The 25,893-nt window shown below is 51.2% G+C and overlaps 2 protein-coding genes across 3 annotated transcripts; one reads left to right on the top strand and one right to left on the bottom strand.

Annotated features, from left to right (window-relative positions):
* Nucleotides 1–1,149: 1,149 nt before the first annotated feature.
* Zic2 (Zic family zinc finger 2) lies at nt 1,150–5,817 on the bottom strand. 2 transcript variants are annotated; one of them, XM_087193079.1, is made up of 3 exons: nt 4,701–5,817; nt 2,740–2,903; nt 1,150–2,538 (listed from the first exon to the last, which is right to left on the bottom strand). In XM_087193079.1, the coding sequence occupies exons 1-3, from the start codon at nt 5,770–5,772 to the stop codon at nt 2,227–2,229; spliced, it is 1,548 nt and encodes a 515-aa protein (XP_087049205.1). In that variant the 5' UTR covers nt 5,773–5,817; the 3' UTR covers nt 1,150–2,226. The 2 variants fall into 2 exon arrangements, with proteins under 2 accessions (XP_087049205.1, XP_012932723.2); XM_013077269.3 differs by having other exon boundaries at nt 2,384–2,575; nt 4,701–5,803.
* A 10,193-nt stretch (nt 5,818–16,010) lies between these two features.
* On the top strand, nt 16,011–24,735 carry Zic5 (Zic family zinc finger 5). Its single transcript, XM_004858620.4, has 2 exons — nt 16,011–17,668; nt 21,928–24,735. The coding sequence occupies exons 1-2, from the start codon at nt 16,132–16,134 to the stop codon at nt 22,368–22,370; spliced, it is 1,980 nt and encodes a 659-aa protein (XP_004858677.2). The 5' UTR covers nt 16,011–16,131; the 3' UTR covers nt 22,371–24,735.
* Nucleotides 24,736–25,893: the final 1,158 nt, after the last annotated feature.

Raw genomic sequence — 25,893 nt, 5'->3', positions numbered from 1 at the left:
GCCCTCGGGCCTACCCTTACTGGCCTGCGGCTCTGGGCGAGGGCTGGAGGGGAAGGAGAAAGCAGTCTGCATCGCAGCTCCGGCGCCCTGGGGTTCGGCTGGGGGAGCCCTAGGAGGTGCGGGGAGACCCCACCGAGGTGCTGCCGCCGCCGCCACAGCCCCCACCTTTTCGCCGCTGGGAGAGGAGATCCTAGACCGCCCAAGGCCTCTCCGAGATCTAGGGACACCCATGGAGAGAGGGAGATGTCCCAATGGTTCAGGGATTTAAACATCATTTCCTCCGTCCCTATCCCGTGGCTACTAAAATTATTTTTGTTTTCTTTCTTAGAGCATCTTTTCTGAAAACTCTGACCAACTCCGAGGGTGAGGGGCGAAGCTGCAAGCCCTCCAGAAAAGCTGGTGGCTTAGGTACTTCCACCTGGCAACTTTGTATCTTAGTCTACTTTATTTTGCTGAATTCTTGCAAAGGTTCTTTCATCTGGGACCAAGTTTGTTGCCTCCTGATTATCTCAAAAGGAAATTAAAACGTACTCTCACCTTCTCTTGAACACCCTGGTTATTAGTGCAGAGCTGCTTTGCTTAAAGATAAGCAGCATTTCTTGAGCAAGCTCTCTGCATAAAATTTCAAGGAAAGAAAAAAACAAAAACTTCTGGTAGAAACAGGCCCCCTTAAACTATAATCATTGGGCCAAGTTCAAAAACAAAGTACTCAGCTCAGTTTTAAACGTGCAATTAAAAATAACTGTACCTCAGCTTTTCAGAGGGAGGGAGAGGAAGGGGGCAGGGAAGGGGGAAAACAAAGAATAAGGAAATGTTTAGTGCTCTTAAATCCAGTCCAAATAGCTGAAAGAAAGAAAGGCATTCCCTCAGATAATGGAGCCATTAGAAACTCTGAAGGTTCCTGCCGCCATTCCTCACGGGGGCTTTCCAAAAATTTAATTCACTCTCAGCTACTAAACAAAGGATGTAGAAAATAATTTTGAGACGTTCTGCCAAAGAGGCAGTTCAGCCTGGTTTCTACGCATACACCTTCCTTCCCAGAATGCATGGTGGTGCCTCCCACTCTGATCCGTATCTTTGTCGACCCTCTAGCTGCCTCCTTCCCATTTTTAAAGATAAATTTGCTAGGAAAAAAGAATAGTATGTTCATGCAGTTTCAACACATTTTATTATATTTCTGTATGCATTACTCTCAAAACATATCACAAGAAATGATCAAACCACTTAAAACCTTCAAATAAAAAATCTGCAACAGTTTATGCCCACAATTGTACATATTTATAGTTAAGAAACATTCTTTATAAATATTGTTTCCTCTGTAGCAAGTTAATACCATAATTTAATTACAAATGGATAAATATGGTAACGGGTATTTACAGAAGGGAGGGTGTTATTACGGAAAAAGCTAACGGCACAACGTTTATTTTTCCCCCACAATCTTTCATACAGGAACTAACAAATTGAACTTGCAAAAGCACTAAAACATCACATGTAAACCCAGCTAACAGAAAAATACATTCACAAGCGTTGTTGGTGGTGTGTACGTGTGTGCTATGGGTTGGTGTGCTGAAGAAACGGAAGGGAGACTTTGGCACAGCTCGTTTTTTTTTTCCCCCAGTCGATAGTTGTATGAAGTTTACAATCAAGTTGCCTTATAAAAAGGAACACAATATTCAATACCACAGTACAAAATAAACCATTTTCTTCCACATTACTTAAAAAAGAAACCGGGTAAACCAAAAAGAGAAAAGAAAAAGCCCATCACTTAGGGAAGGGAAAGCAAGGGAAGAGGAGAAGGCAGGAAGGAACGCAATCCAGAGTTTACAATGGACAAACTTCTATACACCAAGAAGCCATTAAAATCACCTCGGAGAAGGACGGAGGCCCGCTATGTACAGTTTGTCAGGAGACTTGGGAACGCGAGTGGGAAGGAACATGAGCATGGGGTTAGGCAGGAGGGTTTGGGTGAATATTTTTGTGGGTTTTTATTCTTTCATTTTTATTCCATATTTTTATATGTTCAGCTTCAAAGACTCCGTAAGATTTTTTTTTTTCTTTTCATGCCTGGATTTTGTTTCTTTAAAAAAGAGAAACTTTTTAAAAATCCTTCTGCTGGTAAAATCTTTTTCTTCATCATAAAAATCAGATTTTAACAACACGATCACAAGGTACCCTGGGCACAGCGCCCGGGATAGGGCCGGGGACAGGGAGAGGGCCCCCGGCCGCTCACACGTACCATTCATTGAAGTTGGAGGAGAGGCCGCTGTGGGCCCCGGCTGTCCCGCCACCCGCGCCAGAGCCCCCGCCGCCGCCGCCGCCGCCCGCCCCGCCCGCCCCGCCGCCCCCGCCCGAGCCGCCGCCGCCCGAGCCGCCGCCGCCCCGGTGCACGGCAGACACGCCGGCCGCTGCCGCCGGCGACAGGTTGGAGCTGCTCTGGGGCTCGGCGCTGGGGGACACCAGCCCCGGGGGAGTGGACGACTCATAGCCAGAGCTGGCGGCCGGGGAGGACTCAGAGCCCTGCGGGGAGGACTCATGGACCTGCAAGACAAAAGCCGGGAGGGGGGACCAGAGGGGACTGGGTGTGAGTGCAGCTGCTGTGAGGCCGGCCCCCCAGAGGGGAGCACCCCAGAAACCTCCCGGGCCCCCTGGGGGCCCTCCCGGGCTGGCGGAGGTTACCCAGGCCGGCGAGGAGCCAGCGCGCCAGGCAGGCCTGCCCTCCACCCGGCCACCGCGTGATACCTTCATGTGCTTGCGCAGGGAGCTCGGGTGCGTGTAGGACTTGTCACACATCTTGCAGAGATAGGGCTTATCGGAGGTGTGCACGTGCATGTGCTTCTTCCGGTCGCTGCTGTTGGCGAAGCGCCGGTCGCAGCCCTCGAACTCACACTGGAAAGGCTTCTCTCCTACGGAAGGCAAACACTGGCGCTCGCTCGCAGCCGATAACCAGGACTCCAGAACCTGTCCCCACCCGGGCTGCGAAGGGGCAGGGCCTCGGTGTGGCCGGAGAGGGGTACAGGGACTGCGTCCCCGCATCCCTTGGACAGACTGGATCCCCTGCGTGGGAGGACCAACACGAAATTTCCCTCCTGACAGTCCTGATCACTGATTGCATGTTTTACTTTCTTCCTCAGGAACGCTCGTCTCTGCGAATCCCTAACGGGTTTGGGTAACTCCTGGCCCTGCCGTCTCTCTAATACAAGGCTTCCTGGATTCGCAGCATCTAACAAGTTGTTCTCTCGCCATAGAGAAGCTGTTGTTATGACAAAATATTTGGGGCATTATCAAAATCACACAGGCTGCTGGGCTGCTGTCGATTTCTCTCTGGGGCCAGTAGGCAATTACATTTGGAGTTGCTGTGTTTTGTTTTGGGGGCCGGGCTGTAGATACAGACTGAGCCAGTATTTCTCATCCAAAATTTTGCAAACTATCACAATGCTAGCCTCGCCTCCACTCGTTTAAAAATGAGTTGAAAGAAAAGATAAATATTAGAGATGAGGCAGCTTTCTAATGATGAAGAGGGGCACGAGCTGGGAGGTGGGGGTTGGAGTTAGGAAAACCTTTCAGAATCTGTTTAATTTTCTGGCGGTCCCCGCATCCTGTTGCCAGAATTCCAAACGCTTGGAGTCATTTAGAGGTGTGAGAACTCCAACGTCGATCCACTTGGAAAGGGGGCCCTTTAATGTTAAATTCCATTAGCACCTAAATTGTTTTTTTAAAGACATCCGCTCAGACACAGAGCTCGAAAGCAAGCATTTCATGCAAATAAATTTCTCAAATTTTAAACCTTGTTAAAAGCTTGTCTCGCACCTCGGCTCCCTCCCTTCCCGAAAGAGAACAATAGGCCGCTGGCGCATCCCCACGTCGGAGTAAATATTGACGGGGGAAGTTGGTAAAACATTTGGCTTTCTTTTAGGAAATCGTCTGGCACGGATTTGGCTGAGACCTGGTCATAGATGAATAATCTATGAAGCGGGAGGCGCGTTCTTTTGCGGCTTTCCTCCCGCAATCCCCCCCGCAAAGGCCGCCCTGCCTGGGGCTCTCGGTGACTGGGTTGTGGATACAAGTTTGGAATTGCAAACCCTCTGGTGCCCATTAGAGATTTTCACAAACTGCTGCGCAACCACCGTAAAGCCCCCGCGACCCACTCCAGACTGGTTTTTTAAAACACTTTAAAAATGAGAAATGCTTTACAGCTTCGACTCACACAAGGCTCTTTTAATGGGAAACATTCCCCGGAAGGGCTTTTGGTCCCCGAGTAAGAAGAAGTGGGAAAACACACAAGCCGCTCAAACAGACATACACCCGGAGCCGAAAAGCACATTCACACAAGCTGGCAAAATCTCTAGGCTCGCTTCCCGGGCACCAAGTTAGAGAACAGTTTTATTTTGTGCGTTTAAGTTAGAACGGAAATTATTAACCAGGGCTGAGTAAACGAAGCCCTTGCATCACCCCCGACCATACATTTGGTGTTTCGCTGATCATTTAAAACTCAATTTCCGCACATGGAAAAACCCAGCCCTATAGTACTCTTTCATTGTCCAAGAAAAACAAGCCGAGCCGCTGGCTCTCACGCACAAAACCATCTCCTATCTCAGGGCCCAGGCTGGAGACTGGCGCCCAGCGTCGGGGACACACACACACACACACACACACACACACACACACACACACACGGCTCGTGCATCCCTGCCCGTGGTTACCTGTGTGGGTCCTTTTGTGGATTTTGAGGTTCTCGGAGCGCGCGAAGACCTTGCCGCAGCCCGGGAAGGGGCAGGGGAAGGGCTTCTCGCCCGTGTGTACACGGATGTGGTTGACCAGTTTGTATTTGGCCTTGAAGGGCTTGCCTTCGCGCGGACATTCCTCCCAGAAGCAGACGTGGTTGCTCTGTTCTGGGCCGCCAACGTGCTCCACGGAGACGTGGGTCACCAGCTCGTGCATGGTGCTGAAAGTTTTGTTGCAGCTCTTCTTAGGGTTGCTCAGCTGCTCGGGGTCGATCCACTTGCAGATGAGCTCCTGCTTGATGCACTGCTGCCGCATGTAGCGGAAAAAGGCACCCGGGTGGTGGTGGTGGTGGTGGTGGTGGGCCGCGGCAGCTGCCATGTTCATACCCATGTTCATATTCATGGGGCCGTACTGGTTATGGAGCTGAGCCGCCGAGTAGGGGTCGGTCCGCGGGCTGGCCACCTGGCGGTACTGCTCTGAGCGCCCGAACACCTCACCCGGCAGCCCGAGGCGCATCTGCCCGTTGAGCACGTTCTGCGAGCCGTGAGGCCCGTGCTGCTCCGGGAGGCCAGGGAAAAGGAGATGGCCCTGCGCGTCCGAGTGAGCGTGGTGGAGGCTGCCCGCGCCGGGTCCGAAGAGCCCATGTTGCCCGCCGCCCGGCGCGGAGTCCCCGAAGCCGCGACTGCGGAACAGGAAGTCTCGGGTGGAGTTAAAGGGCGGCCCGGAGTAGGAGCCAACGTGCGCCGCGTGAGGCCCGAGTGCCGCGGCTGCAGCGGCAGCCGCAGCGGAGCCCGGGTAGGCGCCGGGACCCTGCGACGTGAATGCTGAGCTCTGGCCGGGGGACAATTCGTGCGCGCCGGGGTTGAGTTTGAAGGCTCCCATGTGCGCCGCGGCCGAGTCTACGAAGCTGTTCTGCGCCGCTGCCAGGCTCAGTTCGCGGTCTTGCATCTCCGCGGCCGCCGCTGCTGCCGCGGCGGCCGAATGGTGATGGTGGCGCGCGAAGCTGCCCACCCCGATGGCCGGGAACTGCGGCCCGGCGTCCAGAAGCATGGCCAGCGCGCCCGCCCGCCCCGCCGGCCCCGGCGAGCCCCGCGCTTCCGCGCCGCCTCGGCTTCTGCTCCTGATCCGCGCGTGGGGCGTCGACCGGCCGCCGGGCTTCGGGCGCAGGCGGCGGGAGCAGTGGAGGCTTCAGCCCCGGGAGCCGCGCTCGTGCGCCTGCTGCCTCCGCCGCCGCCTGGATCTGCCTCGGGCGGCCAGGGACGGAGCGAAGGCGCGGAGAGGGAGAGGAAGAGGAGGAGGCGGCGGCGGAGGAGGCGCGGGAGGAGGAGGAGGAGGTGGAGGAGGAGAAGAGTCCAAAGCCAGGCGGAGAACCAAACTGTATTAAAGGAGCTGCGGCGGGGGCGGGCGGGCAGGGCAGGGGAAGGCGGGCGGGAGGAGGGAGCGGGAGGGAGGTGTGGGGAGCCGTGCGGAGAGGGGGGCCACCGGGGGGCTAGCGCCGCGCCGCAGCCCCCACCGCTGCGCGCACTCGCGCAAGCACGCACGCACACACTCACTCGCTCGCCGGCCCCAGAGACTCGGGGCTGGGCCAAGCCGAAGGGCGCCCGCTGAACGGAATCACGGCAGCTGCAGGGCCACGATGCCCGAGGGGACGGCGGTGCGCAGGCCGAGCGGGCGGTGGGCGGGCGAGGGAAGGACCGAGGCGAGTCCAGCTCTCCGCGCCCAAAGCCGGCGCGTGCACGGCTCCACCTGACCGCGGCTGGGGCGCTGAGACAACGGCAGGAGGTGGCCAGGCGCCCCGCTCACCGATCGCTCGCGCGACCGCTGCCGCCTCCTCCCCCGCGGCCCTGCCCGCGCCGCCCCGCGCGCTGCGAGTATTGTTCGGCTCCGCGGCTGCGGAGCTTAGTCCTCCGAGCTTGACATTGGCTGCGCCTGGAGTAGTAAACTTGTGGTGGCCACGAATTTCCCCAGATGAAGGAAGCAGCCGCGCGGCTCCCTCTTTCTTTAAGTTGTGCCGGAGGGGGGGCAAGAGGGGGGAAGGGGGCTGTGGGAGGGGAGAGGGCTAGGAGGGGGAGGGGAGGCTGGGCTGAAAAACAATAACAATAAAAAAGTGATCCCTAGCTCGCCCCCTTCTAGCCGGTCGGCCCCCGGTGCAGGACCCGGAGCCGGTGCCCCCCCCCCCCCGCTAGGACGCAGCGGAGCCCGCGGCTTCCCCCTCTGGGTTGCAATCGCGGCCGCCTCTGTTTATTTCGGTGGGCCCTGCCGCCTCAGCAGCAGCCTTTTATTTTTTATTTTTTGTCTCCTCCTTTTCCTCTCCCCTCCCCCGCGGCCCCCGCGCCTCCCGCCCCGGCTTTCCTCTCTACCTCCCTCCCTCCCTCCCTCCCTCCCGTTACAGGCCGGGCCTCCCGGTCACACCGCCCCTTTAACGGCGGCTCTCGCCCCGCCCGCTCTGCAGGCTCCGCTATTGGCCTTCGCGGCCTAGTCAATCCGGCGCCCCCGCCCCACGGCCCCCCCGCCCCCCTTCCCCCGCCCCGGGAGCTCCTCTCGGCCCGGTCGACCGCCGTTCGTGCCCGCGGGCCCAGCCTGCCAGCCTGCGGCGCTTCGCCCGCGCGCCTGGCGCGGCGGATCCTCGTCCTGGCTGGCTGCGGCGCCCCCGGGAGCCGCCGCGCCAGGCACTGCCGGGCCAGGCCGCGGGGTCACGTCTCCCTCGGCCGGGCCTTGGCATGGAACGAGAAGGCTCCCCGACCTTCCGCGGAGTCCACCCGCTCCCCGAGGATCCAAGCCACTCCCGGCAACACCGAAAACCCCAGAGACCCCGAGCCAGGGCACACTGGCCGCCCGAGACGTGGGCAGCAGCCAAGTCGCCTGGCAGGGGCCCTGCTCGTGGGGACTTGTTGGGCCGCAAGCTAGCTACTGGGAGCGGCCGGAGGGCCGGTCTCTTGCCGGGTTGGCACACTCCCTATGCCTCCCCACCACCTTGGTGAATCTGCCTTGTGGCGTTGAACACGCAGGTGAAGGACTAGTGGGGTCGAAAAGCCGGGCTGACCCCTTCCTCCTGCGCCCTGCACGCGCACCCAGACGCCGCCCCCAGCCGGGCGGTGTTCCCCACGGGCCCCTGGGCGCGCTCGCTGCCCCCACCGCTCGCCCCCTGCTCCGATTGCAGCAGTAAACACTGGGCAGCGGCCCCCAGCAAGGGAGGGGCTGTTTGGAAGTGGTTTACAAATACTGTCTGAGTGGATGCCCAGTAGCTGGGGCCGCTGCCACGATGGGCCGGTAAATGTGGGGACGCCCGGCACAGCCAAGCAAGGCTCAGGCCTGAGTTTGGCTGCGAATCAGACTCAGGGCCTGGGGAAAAGAAACAGCCAGACTGTAGGGTTTAAGCCGTCTAGAAGGTAAATATCACTCCTCGGAGAGCAGAAAGTGCTCCAGGGGCAGTGGTCCGGCCACGAAGCTGGGGCCTGTGCGGTGGCACTTGGCCCTGTGGCTCCCACCGCACCCCGAGCCCCACGCTGGCCACTGCGAACCTTCCTGGTCCCACCGCCTGAAGCTGCTGCTCCCGAGGTAACTAGAGAGGGAACTGCGGGCCAGAAGGCAGCGGAGGTGTGAAGGGAAGTGCCGAGGCCATTGCCTTTACACATCTCTGGGAGTGGGGATAAAATTCTAGTAAGGAAGAATAACATGCACTTCAATATTTTTGTGTCAAAATGAAACCAACAAAAACGCGGGAAGAAGCTAGCTCACAATTGCTGGCCGAACTCGGACTAGCTCGCCGGCTCTAAAAGCCTCTCCCAGGGTAAGGGAGTCTCGGCCTAGGCTGGAGCTGACGGGAGCTCCTTCCACTTGGGGCCCTGGGCCCTCCCTCGGTCACCCCCTCTCCGAGCGCCACTGGAGGGGGCAAGAAAGAGGGAAACTGTGGCACTTCGTCTGAAAGCTGGAGTTTGCCTGGAAGCTAGAAATCCTAGCCTTCCATGACTTGTTTAAAAGGGGCATAGGGCAGTTTTCAAGCTGGCTCCCTAGACTGGTAGGAAGGGAGAGTGGGAGGGGGATGGGGGGAGGGAGGGAGGGAGAGAGAGAGAGATCTCCAGGCAGAGAGGCTGCCTTGCTACATTAAATCCATTTAAAAAATTACCCAGTGCAGTCTCACACTTGTTTATTTTAGTCAATTTATATTGGGAAGGGGATGAAGGAGTGGACTTGAAAGGCTTATTCCAAAAATTTTTCAAAAAACATTTTCCTAGAAATTGATTGTGAGAATTGCAATCTAAAGACCTCACTTCCCTTCCTTCTTTCAAGTCATCAGACTTCCAAATTTTCTTCCTTTCCCACTTTCTCACCCCCTCCCCACCCCTCCCTCCCTCTCCTCTCTGACCCATTCTCTCCTTTCGCTTTGATTCTCCCTTTGCTGCTCCCGCATTTCGGGGCGGCGCGGCTGGGCGCTTACTCGCGCTGGATTCCGAGGGCCGCGCGCTGCCGGGCGGTGGGGCAGACGCCTTAATTCCCGCCGGAGACCCCGCGGGCTGGGCCCTCCTGGCTATTCTTTCCCGGCTGCAGTTCTCCTCTCGCTGCAGGACGCAGAGGAGCTGAGCCAAGTTCAAAGTCACGTCTCCGTCCCCTCTCAGAAGTGCTTTCTCTGCAAACCGCAAAACCTCTTTCCATCACCACATTTAAAAGAAGGAGGGAGAGGAGCAGAAAGCTAGGTGAGGAAAAGCTGCAAAGGCTTTCAGAGTTATTACCTCAAAAGTAGACCATTCCTTGACTGAAAAAAACCACCCAGGCCTCGTTTGGCAACATAGGAGTGAATTTGTTTTTCAACAGGTTTCTGGAAGGGCCCATTTGCAACGGTGTCAGACTCGCTGGACCCACAACTGTGTCCAAACGGCAAACTTGTTCCCTCTTTGTAAGTTTCCCAAAAATGTTCTTTCAAAATTGAATGGTGGCTACAACCTGCAAACCCCAGGCCTGCGGCTGGTGAGGATCCGGACCCTGGGCGCGGGCCCGAGCTCTTTTCCTGACGAGCCCAGAGAGCCTCAGCACAATTGAGAATCTGTGGTGCATTAAAAAAAAAAAAAAAAAAATCCCACCTAACACCCGAATCCTCATCAGCTGATCACCTCTTTTTGACGTGTGGGCCTCTGTGAATGGTATTGCCCGAGTTCTTTGGTAGTATGATGTGCATTTTGTGTATATACATAAATACAGCACCTGTACATTCACCAAGCTCTCACACATGCACATACACAAGTATACACTGCTGGACAGGAGACCTTAACACAAACAAATATGTTACACTGTTAAACTGGGAAGCAAAACTATCTTGGCACCATACCATTCAAACTTTTAATTTTCTTCTTAGGGAAGGGGTGGAGGTGGGGGAGGAGCTGGAAGAAGAGATGGGAGAAACAAGTATGGAATACACAGACGAAAGTCAGGATTTTGCAGGATTCTAGCACCGTCGTTTACATCTCAGATTCATAAAGTCAGCAAGATAATCAACAGGATATTAAGTTGCAGGCCATCTTTGATTCAGTGGTCTCAGCTACTCCTAGGCTAGGTGAGCCTCCTTCTGCAAAACCCACCTAGAACAAAAGTTCTTTGTCAGGGCTTCAGAAGAATGTAATGTAAAAGAGGAAATTGTGAAAATCTCAGCAAATGTTGTAACTTTTATATGCCATTTTTAAGAAGAGGGGTAAGAATGGAAATATCATAAGATAAGGCCCTCTCCAGTCTGCTAAAAGAACTTCCTACAGTTAAAATTTACTGTTCTGAAACTGGACTTATTAAAAAAAACTCCATATAAAATATATGCTCTCCAGCAGTTTAGAGATAGGGATGGAAATATGTGTGTATTTGTAAAAAGAAAGACTGAAAAAAAAAAAAGTCATCAACTACTTCTACTTTTGCCCCAGCATTGGTGAGCGGCTGTGGTTTTGCAAAAAGGGAGAGAATTGTCCTTACTTATCTCCTCTTTGCTGATGGGAGTGTTACCACTACTGCAAAACAAAAGAAAAATAAAAAAACAAAAAACCAGGAGGCATTCGCTGACGTAATTATTCTGAGGACCATTATCCTTTGGGCTCCCAGGCGAACTACATCCAGGGAGGTTGAATACCGATGACAAGCGAGCAGCTTTCCAATAAACTGCAGTATTATTGCAATAGACTTTGTAATACAATTTATTCTGTCATTCATAAATAACAATGCCATATGTCAGCCATATTGCTTACACAAGTAAATCCATCAAACGTGTCACCGTTTGATTTAGCCCAACAGCTTCTTCAAATATTGAAGTATAGATACTGGAAGAGATGTTGAGTAGGGGACTCCTCCCCCCAGATTTGAGGGTTTAAAAAACTGCATACCCTCCTTGTTCATCCTTTGTCTCCTGTTTTAAAATACCCTAAAGGATAGGACATGTAGGGAGAAGAACTTCTTGAGATCAATAGAAATAAATATTAGGTGGTTATATGAACCTTAAACACTTACAGGAACCTTATGGTTGTTGTTTTCAGCTTCTGAGCATATTTTAGAGCACAGTGATGTGTTTCCCATGAAATTACCAATCCTGATGGTCAAATGCAGGTCAAAGGCCTTTCCCCAACAACTTCTATCTCTGAGAGTAAAACTGATTGATAACCAAATAGGAGTATGATGACAGGCCAATTTTACACAACATATTCCTTAGTAGTGGGGAGGTAGAAAAGGTGACAATTTTTCAACAGCTTTTAGCCATAAAGGTCCAGTAGACAAGGAGTGGGGTCCAATTCTAGACTACCCAAACAACATAAAAATCCACTGGAATCCAACATTTCAGTCCGGCCGTCTACCTTATCTTCATTATGTTCTGCATGCATCAGAGATCATAAACTTTAGCAAGATGCACATTTTTGAATACATTCAGCCAGCCCCTACACGTATGCTGAGGACTCAGCAGGCACTCAGGAGGGTGAGAAAGAGAAGCAACCCTTGGAGAAGCACTCAAGAGTTCTGTAAATCGAAGGGGGAGTCAAGAGTAATAAGGTCCCTGAGCCCAGCAGCAGCGCCTCCTGCAAGGCGGATCTCAGGAAGGGTGGAGGATCCAGTTCCTGCCCAATTTGGCTAGAGTGGGCTGGGCCAGGAGAGGTGTTTCGGGACCTTGCTTCCTACACTCCTGGTGAATCTGATTTGGGAAAAGCCCTTGAGCCTAAAGTCCCCATGACTTCTGGCCCTGACAGAAGTCCACTAAAATGGTGCTTTGCCCAGCTGGCCCATCTTACAGAGATATCTGCGTGGACCACCCCCCTGCCCAGTGTCCTCCGGCAGTCTGCCTCCCTGGCCCTAGTTAAGCACCCATTGGCTCCATTGGGTTGGGCTTCACAGGGCCTTGGGTTCATCTGGTAGCTCTGGGTGCCCTGCTCACCCTTGAACCCACCTCCAGCATGGCCAAAATCACCCCACCATCCCCAAATCACCAAGAACTCAGCCTTTCTGCAAGGAGTCCGTTCTCTCAGAAACCACGCGGGACCAGCCAGTTGTAAAGCAATTGCAGGGGCAATAAAAGGCAGCTGGGTGGGTCCCCCACCTTCTTTCTTGTGCACCCCACAGTCCCCCAATGGCCCTCTCTCCCTGTCTGCAGAAACAATCAAACAAAGCCTCAAAAGCCAGGAAATGTCCAATTCACTTCCCTTAGAGTTTATTTAATTGCCCACACTCATCGCAGGAAACTTGGCTGTGTTCAGTGAGGAACCGAGGGCAGCGCTGAGCCGGGGAGCTGCTGTCCTCCCTGCACACAGCTGGAAGCCGAGCTCCCAAGCATCCCCAGAGACCAGTCCCGTGGCCTCCAGGCAACTGAGCTGGAGCGTGGCTGCCGGGTACCAGCCAGCTGGGCATTCACTGTGCCTCTCACCTCCTCAGCCTCTCTTTGTTTAGGGCTGGAAGGAGGGGGGTTTGGGGTGCGACCCAGAGGTCTGGAAATCCATGGCCTCAAAAGCCTGCGTCCACTCCAAAAAGGGTATTTCTGTGGCTCACCACGTCGCTGCCTCGGTACAAGCACCTCTGCTGTGAAAAGTGCAGACAAGGGCATGAGTTTAGGGCATTGCCCTGATGACCAGCACCACCATCGAAATTTGGGGTTAAATCAACAGAAAGAGAACTAGCATTTGGATGTTTATAGCCCCCTGCTTTTTAAATGAATACATTATTTTCTTCAACGCCCTGGAAATTGTTGGTGTTTATTTAGGAAGTGTGACACAGCTATTGGGCCTTTAGAAACTTAGCATTAAAGGGGGTTTGATTTGGCTTCCAAAAAGCTTGAAAAAGAAACAGTGCACCTGGGGTCAGGCAGGTCATCACAATAACAAAAAGCGCGTCTACAAAATAAAAAGCTCTTTTATAAAGAAAGGCAATCCCGGAAATCCACTGCGAGCCTTCCTGATGACCATCTAGCTAGGCCTATTCTCAGGTTTAATTGGCAGGAGGTTTATTGGCGCCTTATTGGTGTTGATTGAAATTTTGCTCCCAGTCCTTTCTTTTAAGAATTAGCATGTCAAGTCGATTTACCTGAGTCAATTATCTTTTTTAGGGTCTGAGTTTGGTCATAAATTTGCAAATATTCATTAAACTCACTTTGTAAATATCCCTCTTCCCAGTGACTACCCAAATCTGTTATTTCCTTAAAAAGTATTTTTAAAGGCTTCCATAAAAAGAAATTGATCAGGGAGCTATATGTGAATTAAGACATATTAAATCGATGGCAGATACATATCACGCTGTGTTTAACAAGAGTTGTACAAGGAGGCGGGTTCCAGATTCCGCACGGCTGTGCTGCAGCATTATTCACATTTTTACAGCCTTTCCTTCATGCCTCCACCCATTAAACCATTAAATTTCAGCAATTCAATAAAACAAAGCAGTTATAATTTTGACGAAAAGCTATTTTGAAGGGGGTGGAGGCACCCATTTTAGTGCACAATAAAAATGCTCAACAGTCCATATTGTAGCCTAGGTTGTATTTATTTTCTTCTTTATTCTTTTTTGGTTTTTGTTTTGTTGTTTTGTTTTTACTTATAATCTGTAGGAATGAACTCAAAGCTGCCATTACTGCAAGTATAGATGCTCACTGCCAAGAAATTCAAATAAAGGCCACTCATTTGAAATGTTTTGAGAGGAAATGAAGACAGTGGTGATAATTCCCAATATGATGCTTTCTTTATAAAGGATGGCGTGGGTCTCCACCGACCTTCGTTGTTTTGTTTTTTTTTTTTCTGGTACTGGGGATCGAACTTGGGACCGTGACCTTACAAGGCAGGCGCCAGAACCACTGAGCTAAATCCCGGGCCCTTTGTTTTTTCTTTTTTTTCTGGTTCCACCGACCTTTTTGTGGTTGGCTTGAGATGTTTCAAGTCTTTGAAACAAAATGGTGAAAGAACTCATCCTCTTCAAATACAGATGTGGATTTTGTCAGTGTTGCTCATTACATTTTTTTTTGTTGGGTTTGCACTCGTGCCTTTTTTATTTCCCTATATTTGAACTTCATTTAAGCTTAAAGAAAAAAATCCACCTGAAATTTGATAGTATTATTCTTTGTTTACTTGTCAGTTTTATAAGAGAAATGACATTTCCAAGGCTCATAGGGAAGCTCTCCACTAAGCACCAGTGTCAACGGCACTAGCGAATCAATTCTTTTGGAAATATTTCTCACTTCTTCCCAGGACCATTGCCCAATGATGGCTTTGTGTGATCTATTTTACTTGTAGCACAAGCAAACGAGTAAAGCTGGTGACATATTTCATTGTTATCTCCCAAAGGAGGGGGGAAAATCACATTCTATTCATTATTGCTTTTTTTAAGATTAATTTGTGGAGGGAAAAAAAAGAAAAACTTTTTACATTCTGACTTTAATTTTTTGCCATTTTGGAACATCACGTGTTTTACAAATGTTTATTTTTTTAATTCTGAAAAATGACCCTTTGGGGCAGTAAAACTTGTGTTTTTCGGGTCTCACATTTCTCTACTCCTGAAAGTGACATAAAGACTCATTTCTATTTTTCAAAAACTGATTTGGTAGCAAACCGCCGGAAAGGGATGGGTTTCCTTCTTTTAAAAGCCGGTTTTTATGGTTTTCAAATAAGACATCTCAGTTGATTAGAAAATGATGAGGTGAAAGCTTATCCTATTAGCAGACAGGTAACGAAGCTGCTTCTTGCTCTAAAAACACCACTGGATCTATTCTAGCTTGGGTCCCTTTCACACAATCTGGGCACACATGTGGAGTGAGCTCTGGGCAGGAGGATAATTCTGCTGCAAGGCCACTGCTTGTTGGGCGGCTTCTCTCTGGGGAGACGCCGTTTGGTCCGCCTGGCCACTGCACCTCCGAAAGGCAACAGCGTTGCTGCCCGATATTCCCGCCGCCCCGCCCCTCCGGTAGATCTAATCGAAAGTGGCAGCTCTAGAACCGATGAGTAGTGAGATTACAATTCTTATAGGGCTGGGGATTTAGCTCAGTGGTTCCGGTGCCTGCCTCGAAAGCGCAAGGTCCCAAGTTCGATCCCCGGTACCAAAAAAAAAAAAAAAAAAAAAAGATTACACTCCTAGGCAACTCCTTTGAACCATGCTGAAAGGAACTCCATGAGCTAAAAAGTCGAAGTAAAACGGTTCCTCAGGAAAATGATTTATTTTGACTTCACCTGTTTTTGCGGAGCCAAATCACTCAAGTTGTTTTGCAACCAATAGACTTTAATAAATCTTCCTCATTCCGTCTCCTGTCTGCGCCCCGCATGAGCGCTGGGCAGACTGGGTGTCCAAATAAAGTTTATAGCATCACCGGTACAGGTATGATGACGGGATATCCACTTTTCTTCCCAGACAGCAGCGCAAGGATCATCCAAGAGAGGAGGAGGTGGTAAAGGAATCTTGGGTGCTGCGAGGGCCGCTGTGAGCAGCGAGGAGGTGGGTTTTGAAGTTGCAGGTCCTCTGTCGCCTTTTGCTCCTTGGGGGGTCTCCTGCCCCTCGCCCCCCGGTGCAGCCAGACTGCGTGCTGGCGCGCGCACTCCGAGAGGTGCGTCAACAGAGCGTAGGGCACTGCGCGCGCAGGCCCAGCGCAAACTTTCTGCAAGTGCAACTCGGGCGTCCCCGGGGAGGCGGGGATGCAGGGTTCTGGGAAGGCGGGGGAGCGAAGTGAAAGCGCAGGCGGTCGCGAGCACGGGGGCGGTTCCCTGCTGGGCCGAGGCCCTGAACGCGAGCCAATCGGACAGCCGCGGCTGCTGCCAATCACGCGGCTCCCTCCAATCCCACCCGTACCATTTCCAAAATCTCGGTCCCACTGTGCAGCTCAAATGTGGCGTTCACTCTGCCAATCGCTGGAGGACAGAGTGGGAATAGGAATAAGCAGAGTTGGGAGACCAGGACAAAAGAAGTTATAGAGCCCCTAATATATACATGTTTTTGAAGGCGAGAAGAGGGAAAAAAGTTCCCCCAGTGAGGGTCTATGGGTCTGATCGTGTAGTTCTGATGGAGCCCCCTTTGAGCAAGAGGAACCTGCCAGCGCTGAGATTAGCGGATTTGGCAATGGCTCAGGCCCAGCCGCTCCAGAACATGACATGCTTCCCGATGCTGGCCTGCCCGCCCGCCCACTCCCAACTCCGCGCCTCAGTCGCGCATCTCCACCCGCGGGACCCGGGCGCTGACCCCGGCGCTGCCGTCCCCGCGCTCGGACCTGAGCACATGGCCCAGGCTAGCGCGCCAGGCCACAGCCTTCCTGCCCAGGCGCTGCCGGCGCAGGCCGAGGCTCCAGCGGCCGCCGTGTACACGGCAACCGCAGTCGCACAGCCCGGCTCCAGCACCCACCCGGCCGGTGAGGGCAGATGTGGAGCGCAGCCCTCCGCGCCCCCGCCCCCAGCCCCACCTCTTCCTCCCTCCCCTCCCCCTCCTCCCCCTTCCCCTCCCCCGCCCCCTCCTCCTCCTCCTCCTCCTCCTGTCCTCTCGGGCTACACCACCACCAACAGTGGCGGCGGCGGCAGCAGCGGCAAAGGCCACAGCAGGGACTTCGTCCTCCGGAGGGACCTTTCCGCCACGGCCCCCGCGGCGGTCATGCACGGGGCCCCGCTCGGAGGGGAGCAGCGGTCGGGCACCGGCTCCCCCCAGCACCCGGCCCCGCCTCCCCACCCGGCCGGCATGTTCATCTCCGCCAGCGGCACCTACGCGGGCGCGGACGGCGGCGGCGGTCCGGCGCTCTTCCCCGCGCTGCACGACGCGCCGGGAGCTCCGGGTGGCCACCCGCACCCGCTCAACGGCCAGATGCGCCTGGGGCTGGCGGCGGCCGCTGCAGCCGCGGCGGCCGAGCTGTACGGCCGCGCCGAGCCGCCCTTCGCGCCTCGCTCCGGGGACGCGCACTACGGGGCGGTGGCGGCCGCAGCTGCCGCCGCCCTGCACGGCTACGGAGCCGTGAACTTAAACCTGAACCTGGCCGCGGCCTCGGCCTCGGCCTCTGGGCCCGGGCCCCACCTGCAGCAGCACCATGCGCCGCCCCCGGCTCCGCCACCGGCATCCGCGCAACCCCCGCACCACCCCCACCTCCCAGGGGCGGCCGGGGCCTTCCTGCGCTACATGCGGCAGCCAATCAAGCAGGAGCTCATCTGCAAGTGGATCGACCCCGAAGAGCTGGCGACCGGGCCACCGCCGCCACCGTCCCCGGCCCCCGCCGGCTGCGCCAAGCCCTGCTCCAAAACTTTCGGCACCATGCACGAGCTGGTGAACCACGTCACGGTGGAGCACGTGGGCGGCCCGGAGCAGAGCAGCCACGTCTGCTTCTGGGAGGACTGTCCGCGCGAGGGCAAGCCCTTCAAGGCCAAGTACAAGCTCATCAACCACATCCGCGTGCACACCGGCGAGAAGCCCTTCCCCTGCCCCTTCCCGGGCTGCGGCAAGGTCTTCGCGCGCTCCGAGAACCTCAAGATCCACAAGCGCACTCATACAGGTGGGTGTCTGTCCCCGGCCGCCGCCGCCGCCTCCTGCGCCGCTTCCGCCGCCGCTTCTCCTCCTGCTCGCTTTCATTTTTCCCTCCTTCTGCTGCTTCTCCTCTCAGTCGTATAACCCGGACATGTGACTTCTTTTTTTTTTTCTCTCCCCTTTTTTTCTACGAATAAGTAATTCGATAGCACACACAGGCCCTGCGCCGGCTTCGCGCACGGCGGAGTCTCCAGCGCTCCTGCCACCTCCACCGGGACTGGCCACGCGCTTCAGCCGCCTCCGCCGCCCGGAGCAGAAACAGCCGCAGACGGAGCAGCAGGAAGGCTCCCAGGACGGTCGGCAGCCCCCCAAGTGCCCGATCCCCGGAGCCCGGGGAGGGTCACGGGCAAAGGGCGGGGCCGGGGCCTGGTCGTCCCCCTGCCTCTCCTGCCCCCCGCCACGAGTCGCAGGCGGAGCGCATTGGGAGGCACGAGTGGGATTTGCAGCGGTATTGGGGCCGCTTTGTGTGACCCCGCCTCGGGGAGGAAGGGACCCCTTTGCCTCCCAGGCAGGAGGAAGATGGTGAGAGGCACGCGCCCTCGTCCCCCAGAGACCACCCTGCTTTGCTACACGCCCTTGCACTCAACCACCCCACTCACAATGGCCATGTGCACGCAGCTCACACCAGTGCACACGCCCCGTCCTCATGCACACCCACCCCATTCTTGCGACATTGCTTGCCCTCAACTCATGTTCCACATATACACTCCTTTCACTCGCACACTCAACGCTCACACGCGTTGTCACACAGCACCCTCACGGACACGTCCCACACTCCCCAGAGTGCAGGGTGCTGGAGAAGTTGGCTTCCCCCCAACACTGCTGGGGGCTCGTACCCAGCGCCTTGCTCACCCCACGCAAACCCCTTATTCCTGGGCTACACCCCCCAGCCCGGGTCCTGTCTACGTGGGGAGAGGTTCTCAGTGGAGGAGGAGGGAGCCCCTGTATCAGTGAGGCCTACCACGCTGCGGAATTGATGGGAGTCCCCAGCGGCTTGGGGAGCCCTCCCAGCCCATGCGCCCCTGTCACTGCCTTTGAGGGTACCATGGCCGGGTGAAGAGGGGCTGCGACGTGGGGCGCTCAGATGGCCCCTGTCGGCTTGGAACCGACTGCCGTGTCGGGCGGGAGCGCTGCTGAGCTCGAGTGCTAGCGCAGCCGGGATTTATAGGGACAGACAATATTACTCCTCCGAGGACTCTTAAGTAACCGGAGTTTACATTCACTAATCACTTGGCTGATTTATCTGCGGCTGCGTCGAGGAGGCAGCCCCGGGCCTGGGCCCTGATGCCCGGCCAGCAGCTGACCGGGGATGGGGGTGGGGGGTTGGGGGAGTTGGGGACTACAGAGCAGCAGCTGCATCCTAGGCCTTGCCCTTTGGGCGGACATCCCACAGGCCCAGAGGACTGTCGGGGAGCGCGTTTCCCCTAGCCCCCATTTTTCCCTACTCGAGATCAGTCCTCCTTAATGATTTTTCCGAAAGGAAACTTCCTATCAGGCTGTCATTAACACCCCCTGTCCAGCTAAGCTAGCTGCTTGCTTCTGAGCCCAGCCAGCACTTCCCAGTGGGTGAGGGCAAGGGACAATGAAGCTGTCCCTTCGGCCCCTAAAACGGTCCCTAAACACGGTACAAGCAGCCTCGGCCTTCCTGCCTTTCCGGGGCTCTGGACCGGAGTAGGCCTCCCTTTCCTTCTCGGATCTTGGCTTTCAGGCCCCTGAGGGACAGGCCAAAGGCGCCACCAAACAGCAGGCTGTGGAGGGTGTGTAGGGAGGGAGTTGGAGACCCTGGGGGCCCATGGGACGTGAGGGCGGTTTGTTTTCTGGTCCAAGTTGCCGAGTAGTTGCATTTCCTTCCCTCCTCCTGATGGCAGCGTGGGTCCTGCCAGGTGAAGCATGCAGGATTCTCCCGGAGGGACGCTTGAACGACCCAGTCCGGCTGAAGCTCAGTGCCTGGAGTTTTGTCTGCTTAGCCATTGGGCATTGTGCTCAGGGAGGGACCGACCACACTTCCTTCTCTCCCTACCACAAAGCTCTCCCTTTTATGGATCATCCGGGATCCCAAAACAGATTGATCAAAGGGACTAATCCCCAAGCCACTCCTGAAGGCCCTGGTCCTGACCCGAGTGCCCTCAATTGCGTTTATGGCCTGCCTCTAGGCCAGACTCTGGAAGGAACTGGCAGGACCCGGGCTGTGTGCACACAGTGCGTTCCCTCACTCTCCCACAAGTCTCAGAACTCTACATAGTTAAATTCTGACTGACCCCTCTGTCAGAATCTGAAATGTAAACACTGGAGTCTCTTAGCCTTCCTAGTTGGATGGAATCTGCTCAGTGGCCCCGTGGGCCCTCTAAACAGCATGGGCCATTCGGATCATACTTCCTTTTCTTCTGCTCTCTCCGGCCATCTTTCCTTTATCCCTAATTTCCACCTTTGTTTCCATCTCCTCTATTCCCTTAACAGGGTCTTCTTGCTTCTCATACGCAGGGACGCAACCAGCAATGTTCAGACTGTTTATTTTTTGCAATGCGGGATGTGTGGGTTGGGCAGGGAGGCAGGAGAATTCCAAGCAACCTTGCACATTTGCATAAAGTGAATACAACCACTTAAGCCTCCATATTGAAGAGCTGATTATAATTTTTTAAAGAAAGAATGTTATGTTAAATTATTATCACCAACTTAGAGTGTAATAATGGACAGCAGGACAAATCACTAATGTTTTGGTGGGAGGGGATTTACTTTGGTTGCAGCTCATCTCCAAAGGATTTTTAAGGGTTGTGATTATCTTTTTGAGTTCTGTGGGGGGTTTTGTGTGTTTGTACATTAATTGTATTTGAATGATGTCTAATTTCGTTTTTAAGCAATATTTCTAGGTAGGAAAGTTATATTCCAGGCATCTGGATACCTTGAGATGTGCTAGTGAACTCTGATGAAGCAGTTATCATTGGTGAAATATTAAACACACACACTGAAAAATTGGTTGGATAAAAAAAATTACCTCAGAAATTTATGTACACCAAGCCAACTCATAATAGTTTCTTTTAAAAAATAAGCGATCCAAAAGAAAGAAAACTGCTCTACGTGATATGTCACCATAATAGCTGCTATTTTAAAATTCTCTAAAATGTGAGGAAAATGTTATTTATAATATGAGTGGGATGGCTTGTTCAATTATGGATTGAAATACTTCAAGTTCATAGATACTAAGGTGCTGGGGGAAAAACTCAGGTACTATTTACCGTTACTGGTTTTTTTCCCTTTTGCCTTTTAACACCAGGTGCATTGCGGTTGAATCTCCAGTTGTCTGATTTAATTGTTTCCACTTCCTGGACTAGTGGCCTTGTATTTAAGGCATCGTGTTCCTGAGGTAGTTACACCAGCTTAAAGGGGTGATAGGCCAAGAGACCCCAGTTTTTTTAGAAAAGTGTTTTTGATCATTAACCAATGGAGAATACTGTTAAAAGTTTGTTTAGGGAGTAGGCAAATGGCAGGTTTCCTGAGGCTGTGGTCTTTACCCATGTCCATGTTCTGTTCTGCTATTCTGTCCATGTTGTGGAGGAAGCTGGTGGAATGCAGAGGCCAACAGCCTATTCTGTGCCAAGCCAGCCTTGTCAAATCTTACGGAGTGATTGTGTGTTTCACAGGTGCCTTTATTTCTACAGAGGAGGCTTTGGTTTATTTTCTTTCCTTTCCCATTCCACATCCTCTCTTGCTGCCCATTCCCAGCAGTGAAACCCTGGGAAGACTCTCAAACAAAGTACCATTATCATTTTACTGCACGCCCAGCTAACTTTTAGTGTATGTGTTTATTTTTTTTCTCATATATTCTCATCCCATCTGCAGCTTTGGAAGTATCATTAGGGTCATTCTTGACAGAGGATCTTCTACTTGTGTTTTGGGTGTTCAGACCCTGAGGGAATTGAGGAGTCAGTATGGGGTACCGGGTGGGTTTTGGTGGTACGCCTTGGACCTTATCCCTGAGGATCTCGCCGTGACCCCTGTGGTGCTACAGGGTCTGACACCTGGCCTCTCACAACCCAGGTCCAAGCCAAACCTCCAGGCCAGTGGCTGGTCCTGAAGGGACCTGGAACGTACCAACTGGGCTTAGGAGTAAGGCTGGGTGTTGGTCTTTGGCCGAATGGGAAAATGCACCCCTGCATCTGCTCCAAGATTTCTTCTCAAGTGAGAAGTCTCTAGAAAGCCACTGTTTACCTTTCCTGTGTTTTGTTGCAGGGGAAAAGCCTTTCAAATGTGAATTTGATGGCTGTGATAGGAAGTTTGCCAATAGCAGTGATCGAAAGAAACATTCCCATGTCCACACCAGTGACAAGCCCTACTACTGCAAGATCAGAGGCTGCGACAAATCTTACACTCACCCGAGCTCTCTGAGGAAGCACATGAAGATTCACTGCAAGTCCCCCCCACCTTCTCCAGGAGCCCTTGGTTACTCAGCAGTGGGGACTCCGGTGGGTGCCCCCTTGTCCCCTGTGCTGGACCCAGCTAGGAGTCGTTCCAGCACTCTGTCCCCTCAGGTGACCAACCTCAACGAGTGGTATGTTTGCCAGGCCGGTGGGGCCCCCAGCCACCTCCACACACCTTCCAGCAACGGAACCACCTCCGAGTCTGAAGATGAGGAAATGTATGGGAACCCTGATGTTGTGCGGACGATACATTAGAGTGTATTATTATTAATAGATGAAATAATAAGTGGGAGTCCTTGGATCCTCTCCTAACCTGAGACAATGCCGAGCCTGAGACAAACACATGACTCAGACTTGCCACTGGTCTAATTAGCCCTATTTATTCAGTATGAAACCCTATGGTGTTTGTACATTTAATTAATTTAATTAAGATATTTGGGCTTTTTTTTTCCTTTTTCTGAAACAAACAAAAAACAACCAAGCTGGACTTGTACATTACAGGGGGACAGGGCTGGGGGCAAATTGTGCCAAGGGAAATGAATGGAGAGATTACTTAATCAAGATACACACTGCCGATACAATATGTGTGTGTGTGTGTGTGTGTGTGTGTGTGTGTGTATTTATATTTTTCAAGGTGGGGAAGAAGAGCATTAAGTCAAAACTTCATACAGCAGCCAGGCCCTCTGCACTTTCCAGAGTGCCTTTCCAATGCCTTTGACACCATGATGTGGACTGCTTTTGAGCCTTCTTGTTAGGCCCTGATTCTGCAAAGGCCTCTTGGTTGTAAACCACACACTTGCTGCACTGCCAACAGATTCCTGCACTCTGGCTGTGTCCAAAAGTATTTGTAAAAACCCCTCAAGTTCTAATATTTATGGTGTTAAATTTCCACGCTTTTATTACTGATCTCACCTTATCACAGTATTTTTATACAGGATTTTTTCTTCAGGGCCTTGTGTGATTTTTTTTTTTTTTATGTGCAGCAACCTTAATATATCTCCATATATTCTACTGTGATTGTGTAAGCAAAAATGGAGAGAAACAAAAGCTGCTGCAATAAACAACTATGAAACTGTGATCTTTTATAAAATAGAAGAAATTCAAGTGCTTTCTTTTTCCTCTCTGGTTTTTTTTTTTTCTCCTTTAATCTGAAATCTCAGATGCTGCCTTCTTACTGTGTCCAGACTTCTTGTGTAATACAGATTATGTTTTTGATCATAAGTTCTTTGGGATGCCAACATTCACAGTCAGGTCTGTGGAGATGTGATGATGGCATTGCCTGTTTTTCAAATTTTTATTTCTTTTGGAAAGCTGTTTTTAAAACAGGCCAACTCTTCTTTTATACTATTGTGTCAACCTTTTTTTAAAAAAAGTATATTTTAATGCCTGAAACTTCATTTTAGTGCATTTTCTTCCACCTGAGCACTGAGCACACCAAACTCTCTTCCGTTTGAAAATGACAGTGTGAAGTATATGATTTACATTAAAAGAGGGGAAGGAGTTGCTATACATATTAAAATTTTTAAAAGGTTTATAGTTACCACCAAACACTGATGAATGTGTGACCTTTGCCAGAGCTGTCAAGCTAGGATAAAAAAGGTCAAGGACCTAGGACAATAACTCTTAGTCAATTTATTTTCAGATAGTACAACACATCTCCTGTGCAAAATGTAGTCCATCAGAAACATCATACAAATATACTAAAGAGCACTAATTTATCCTCAGAGACCCTGAAGACACCCCCTCCCCAGGGTTTGTAGAAATGTTTTGTGTGCTGAGTGGTTGATGTAGTCTTGTCATTGTTAATAACTTGTATGTGAACACTTTTATTTGTACAGTTGAATTAATTTATTTTCAGACATCATCCTCCCCAACCCCACCCCTGGAAGAGTTCAAAACACACCAAAGAATTATATTACACATTTTGGTGAAAGATTGTCATTTATGGTCCATGGTTTGTTTTAAAAAATAGGGGAAAGAAAATGGAAAAATATATTTTTAAGCTTACTTGAATGAAAAGTGAAATGTGAAAACCAAGACTCTTCCTGCATGTCTTTTTTGCATTGTGTTGATGAGATTATATATAGTTTATAGATATATTACTAGTACAGTGCATGGTGCTGTCATTTGGAAGCCCTCAATGTTGTCTTCAGATTGTTACAGTAAATATGAAACATGCAGACCCTCCTTTATAAAGAAAAGACCATAAAACTTGAATATAAAATAATTCTACAGTTTTAAAGTTTATTTGATTTTCATATTATTCACTTTCAAAGTCCCTTTCCAATACAAAAGTTATGGTATGAATGAGGGGGGGATAATTTATGTATCGTAAACTTATTAGGACAAAATATTCCTGATGTATAATGAGTTGTTTTATTTATACAACTTTTTCAATGGTAGTTTGCACTATTCTTTATTATGCTACAGGTTTATTTATTACAAAACAGAAGAATGTATTTTATGTGTTTTTGCCATGCATAGGTTAATTCTGCCACAGATTTATTGGCTCCTGATTCACCTAAAATGAACGCTGTGTACCTCCAATAGAAAGAAAGCAAAAGTGACTATGAAGTAAAAATGTAATAAAGGTATTCTTCCTATGTATTGCTACATTTTACCTAATGGCATAATGCTGTCATTCTTTTAAAACAGAGAGCAGTTGCTAAGATAGTGAACATTAGGTTCGCCTCCCTTGATCTTGTGGCCTCTCTCCAAGCAGTAAAATAGTTTTACAGCTTGGTTTACCTTACAGTTTAATTTAGAAAATTCAAGATATTTATGAAGACTAATCCCTGCAGTTTGTAGTTGTAGTAACACAAGTCTCAGGGTTTACTGTACTCATTTGTTAAAATTAGGAATATGCTTAGTGATTCTAATCAGTGAAAAGCTGGAGAGTAAATTTCAGCATGTGTTTGGTGCCTAACCTGTAAAGTAAAAGGGAAAAATAATAAGAGAGAGAGGGAAAGAGGAGGGTAAAAGCAAAACTGTTGAGCTGATACGGGTATGGAATGAAATTGAGTAGTGGTCATTAAATTCTCTCATAGAACACAGATCAAATACAATGTACTGTAGCTTATTTTGGAATTTAAGTAGATAAAAGTAACCTAAGCTCAGCACTTTGGGGCAAGTATGAAGGAGAAATTAGATTCTTTCATAGTAACAAAATATTCAAGTGGCTGAAATGAGTGGATTTGGCCATGTACATTAAAAAGCTGGATGTTTGCTTGTTTTTATGTTAGCTAATACAAAGCTGATAAAAGGCAAATAGTTAAAAACAATTGGTAGTGATGTCAATAGGCATTTCTCCAAAAGGTTATAGTGACTTTTAAAAGTCAGGTTTGTTAAATGTAGTAAAGGTGAAACAGGTTACCAAGAGCTGTTTTAAACCAGATGACAATAACCAGCACACGAAGGAGAAAAACACTCATAAATGGGGCTCCAATCAATGGGAAAACTTATAGCTCTCTAATGAAGTTTCTTGTGAAAAGAAGGGTGACACAAAGCCACCAAGACATGAATCATTCATGGGAAATATAAAAGATAAAAGATATCCGACAATGAGCAGAACATTGTATAGAGTGTATAAAACAAGTTTCCCCTTCTTATTTTCTGCTTTAAGGCGCACAATCTCCCACTCCCAGCGTTCTCTGTCCAGTCTATAGAGTTAAAATTGACCACTGCTCGTCCTGCGCCACTTCAAAGTAATTTAGTCCAGAACGGAAGGCTTGGCGCTTGGACAATCTTCATGGTGTGTTAAGATTTCTATGGCAATTGG

The sequence above is a fragment of the Heterocephalus glaber genome, unplaced genomic scaffold, assembly GCF_053883595.1.
Source record: "Heterocephalus glaber isolate CG9 unplaced genomic scaffold, H.glaber_assembly_v1.0 deba00001579, whole genome shotgun sequence".
Classification (NCBI taxonomy): Eukaryota; Metazoa; Chordata; class Mammalia; order Rodentia; family Bathyergidae; genus Heterocephalus; species Heterocephalus glaber.
Note: the sequence above shows the minus strand (reverse complement) of the source record. Positions and strands in the feature narration are given on the sequence as shown.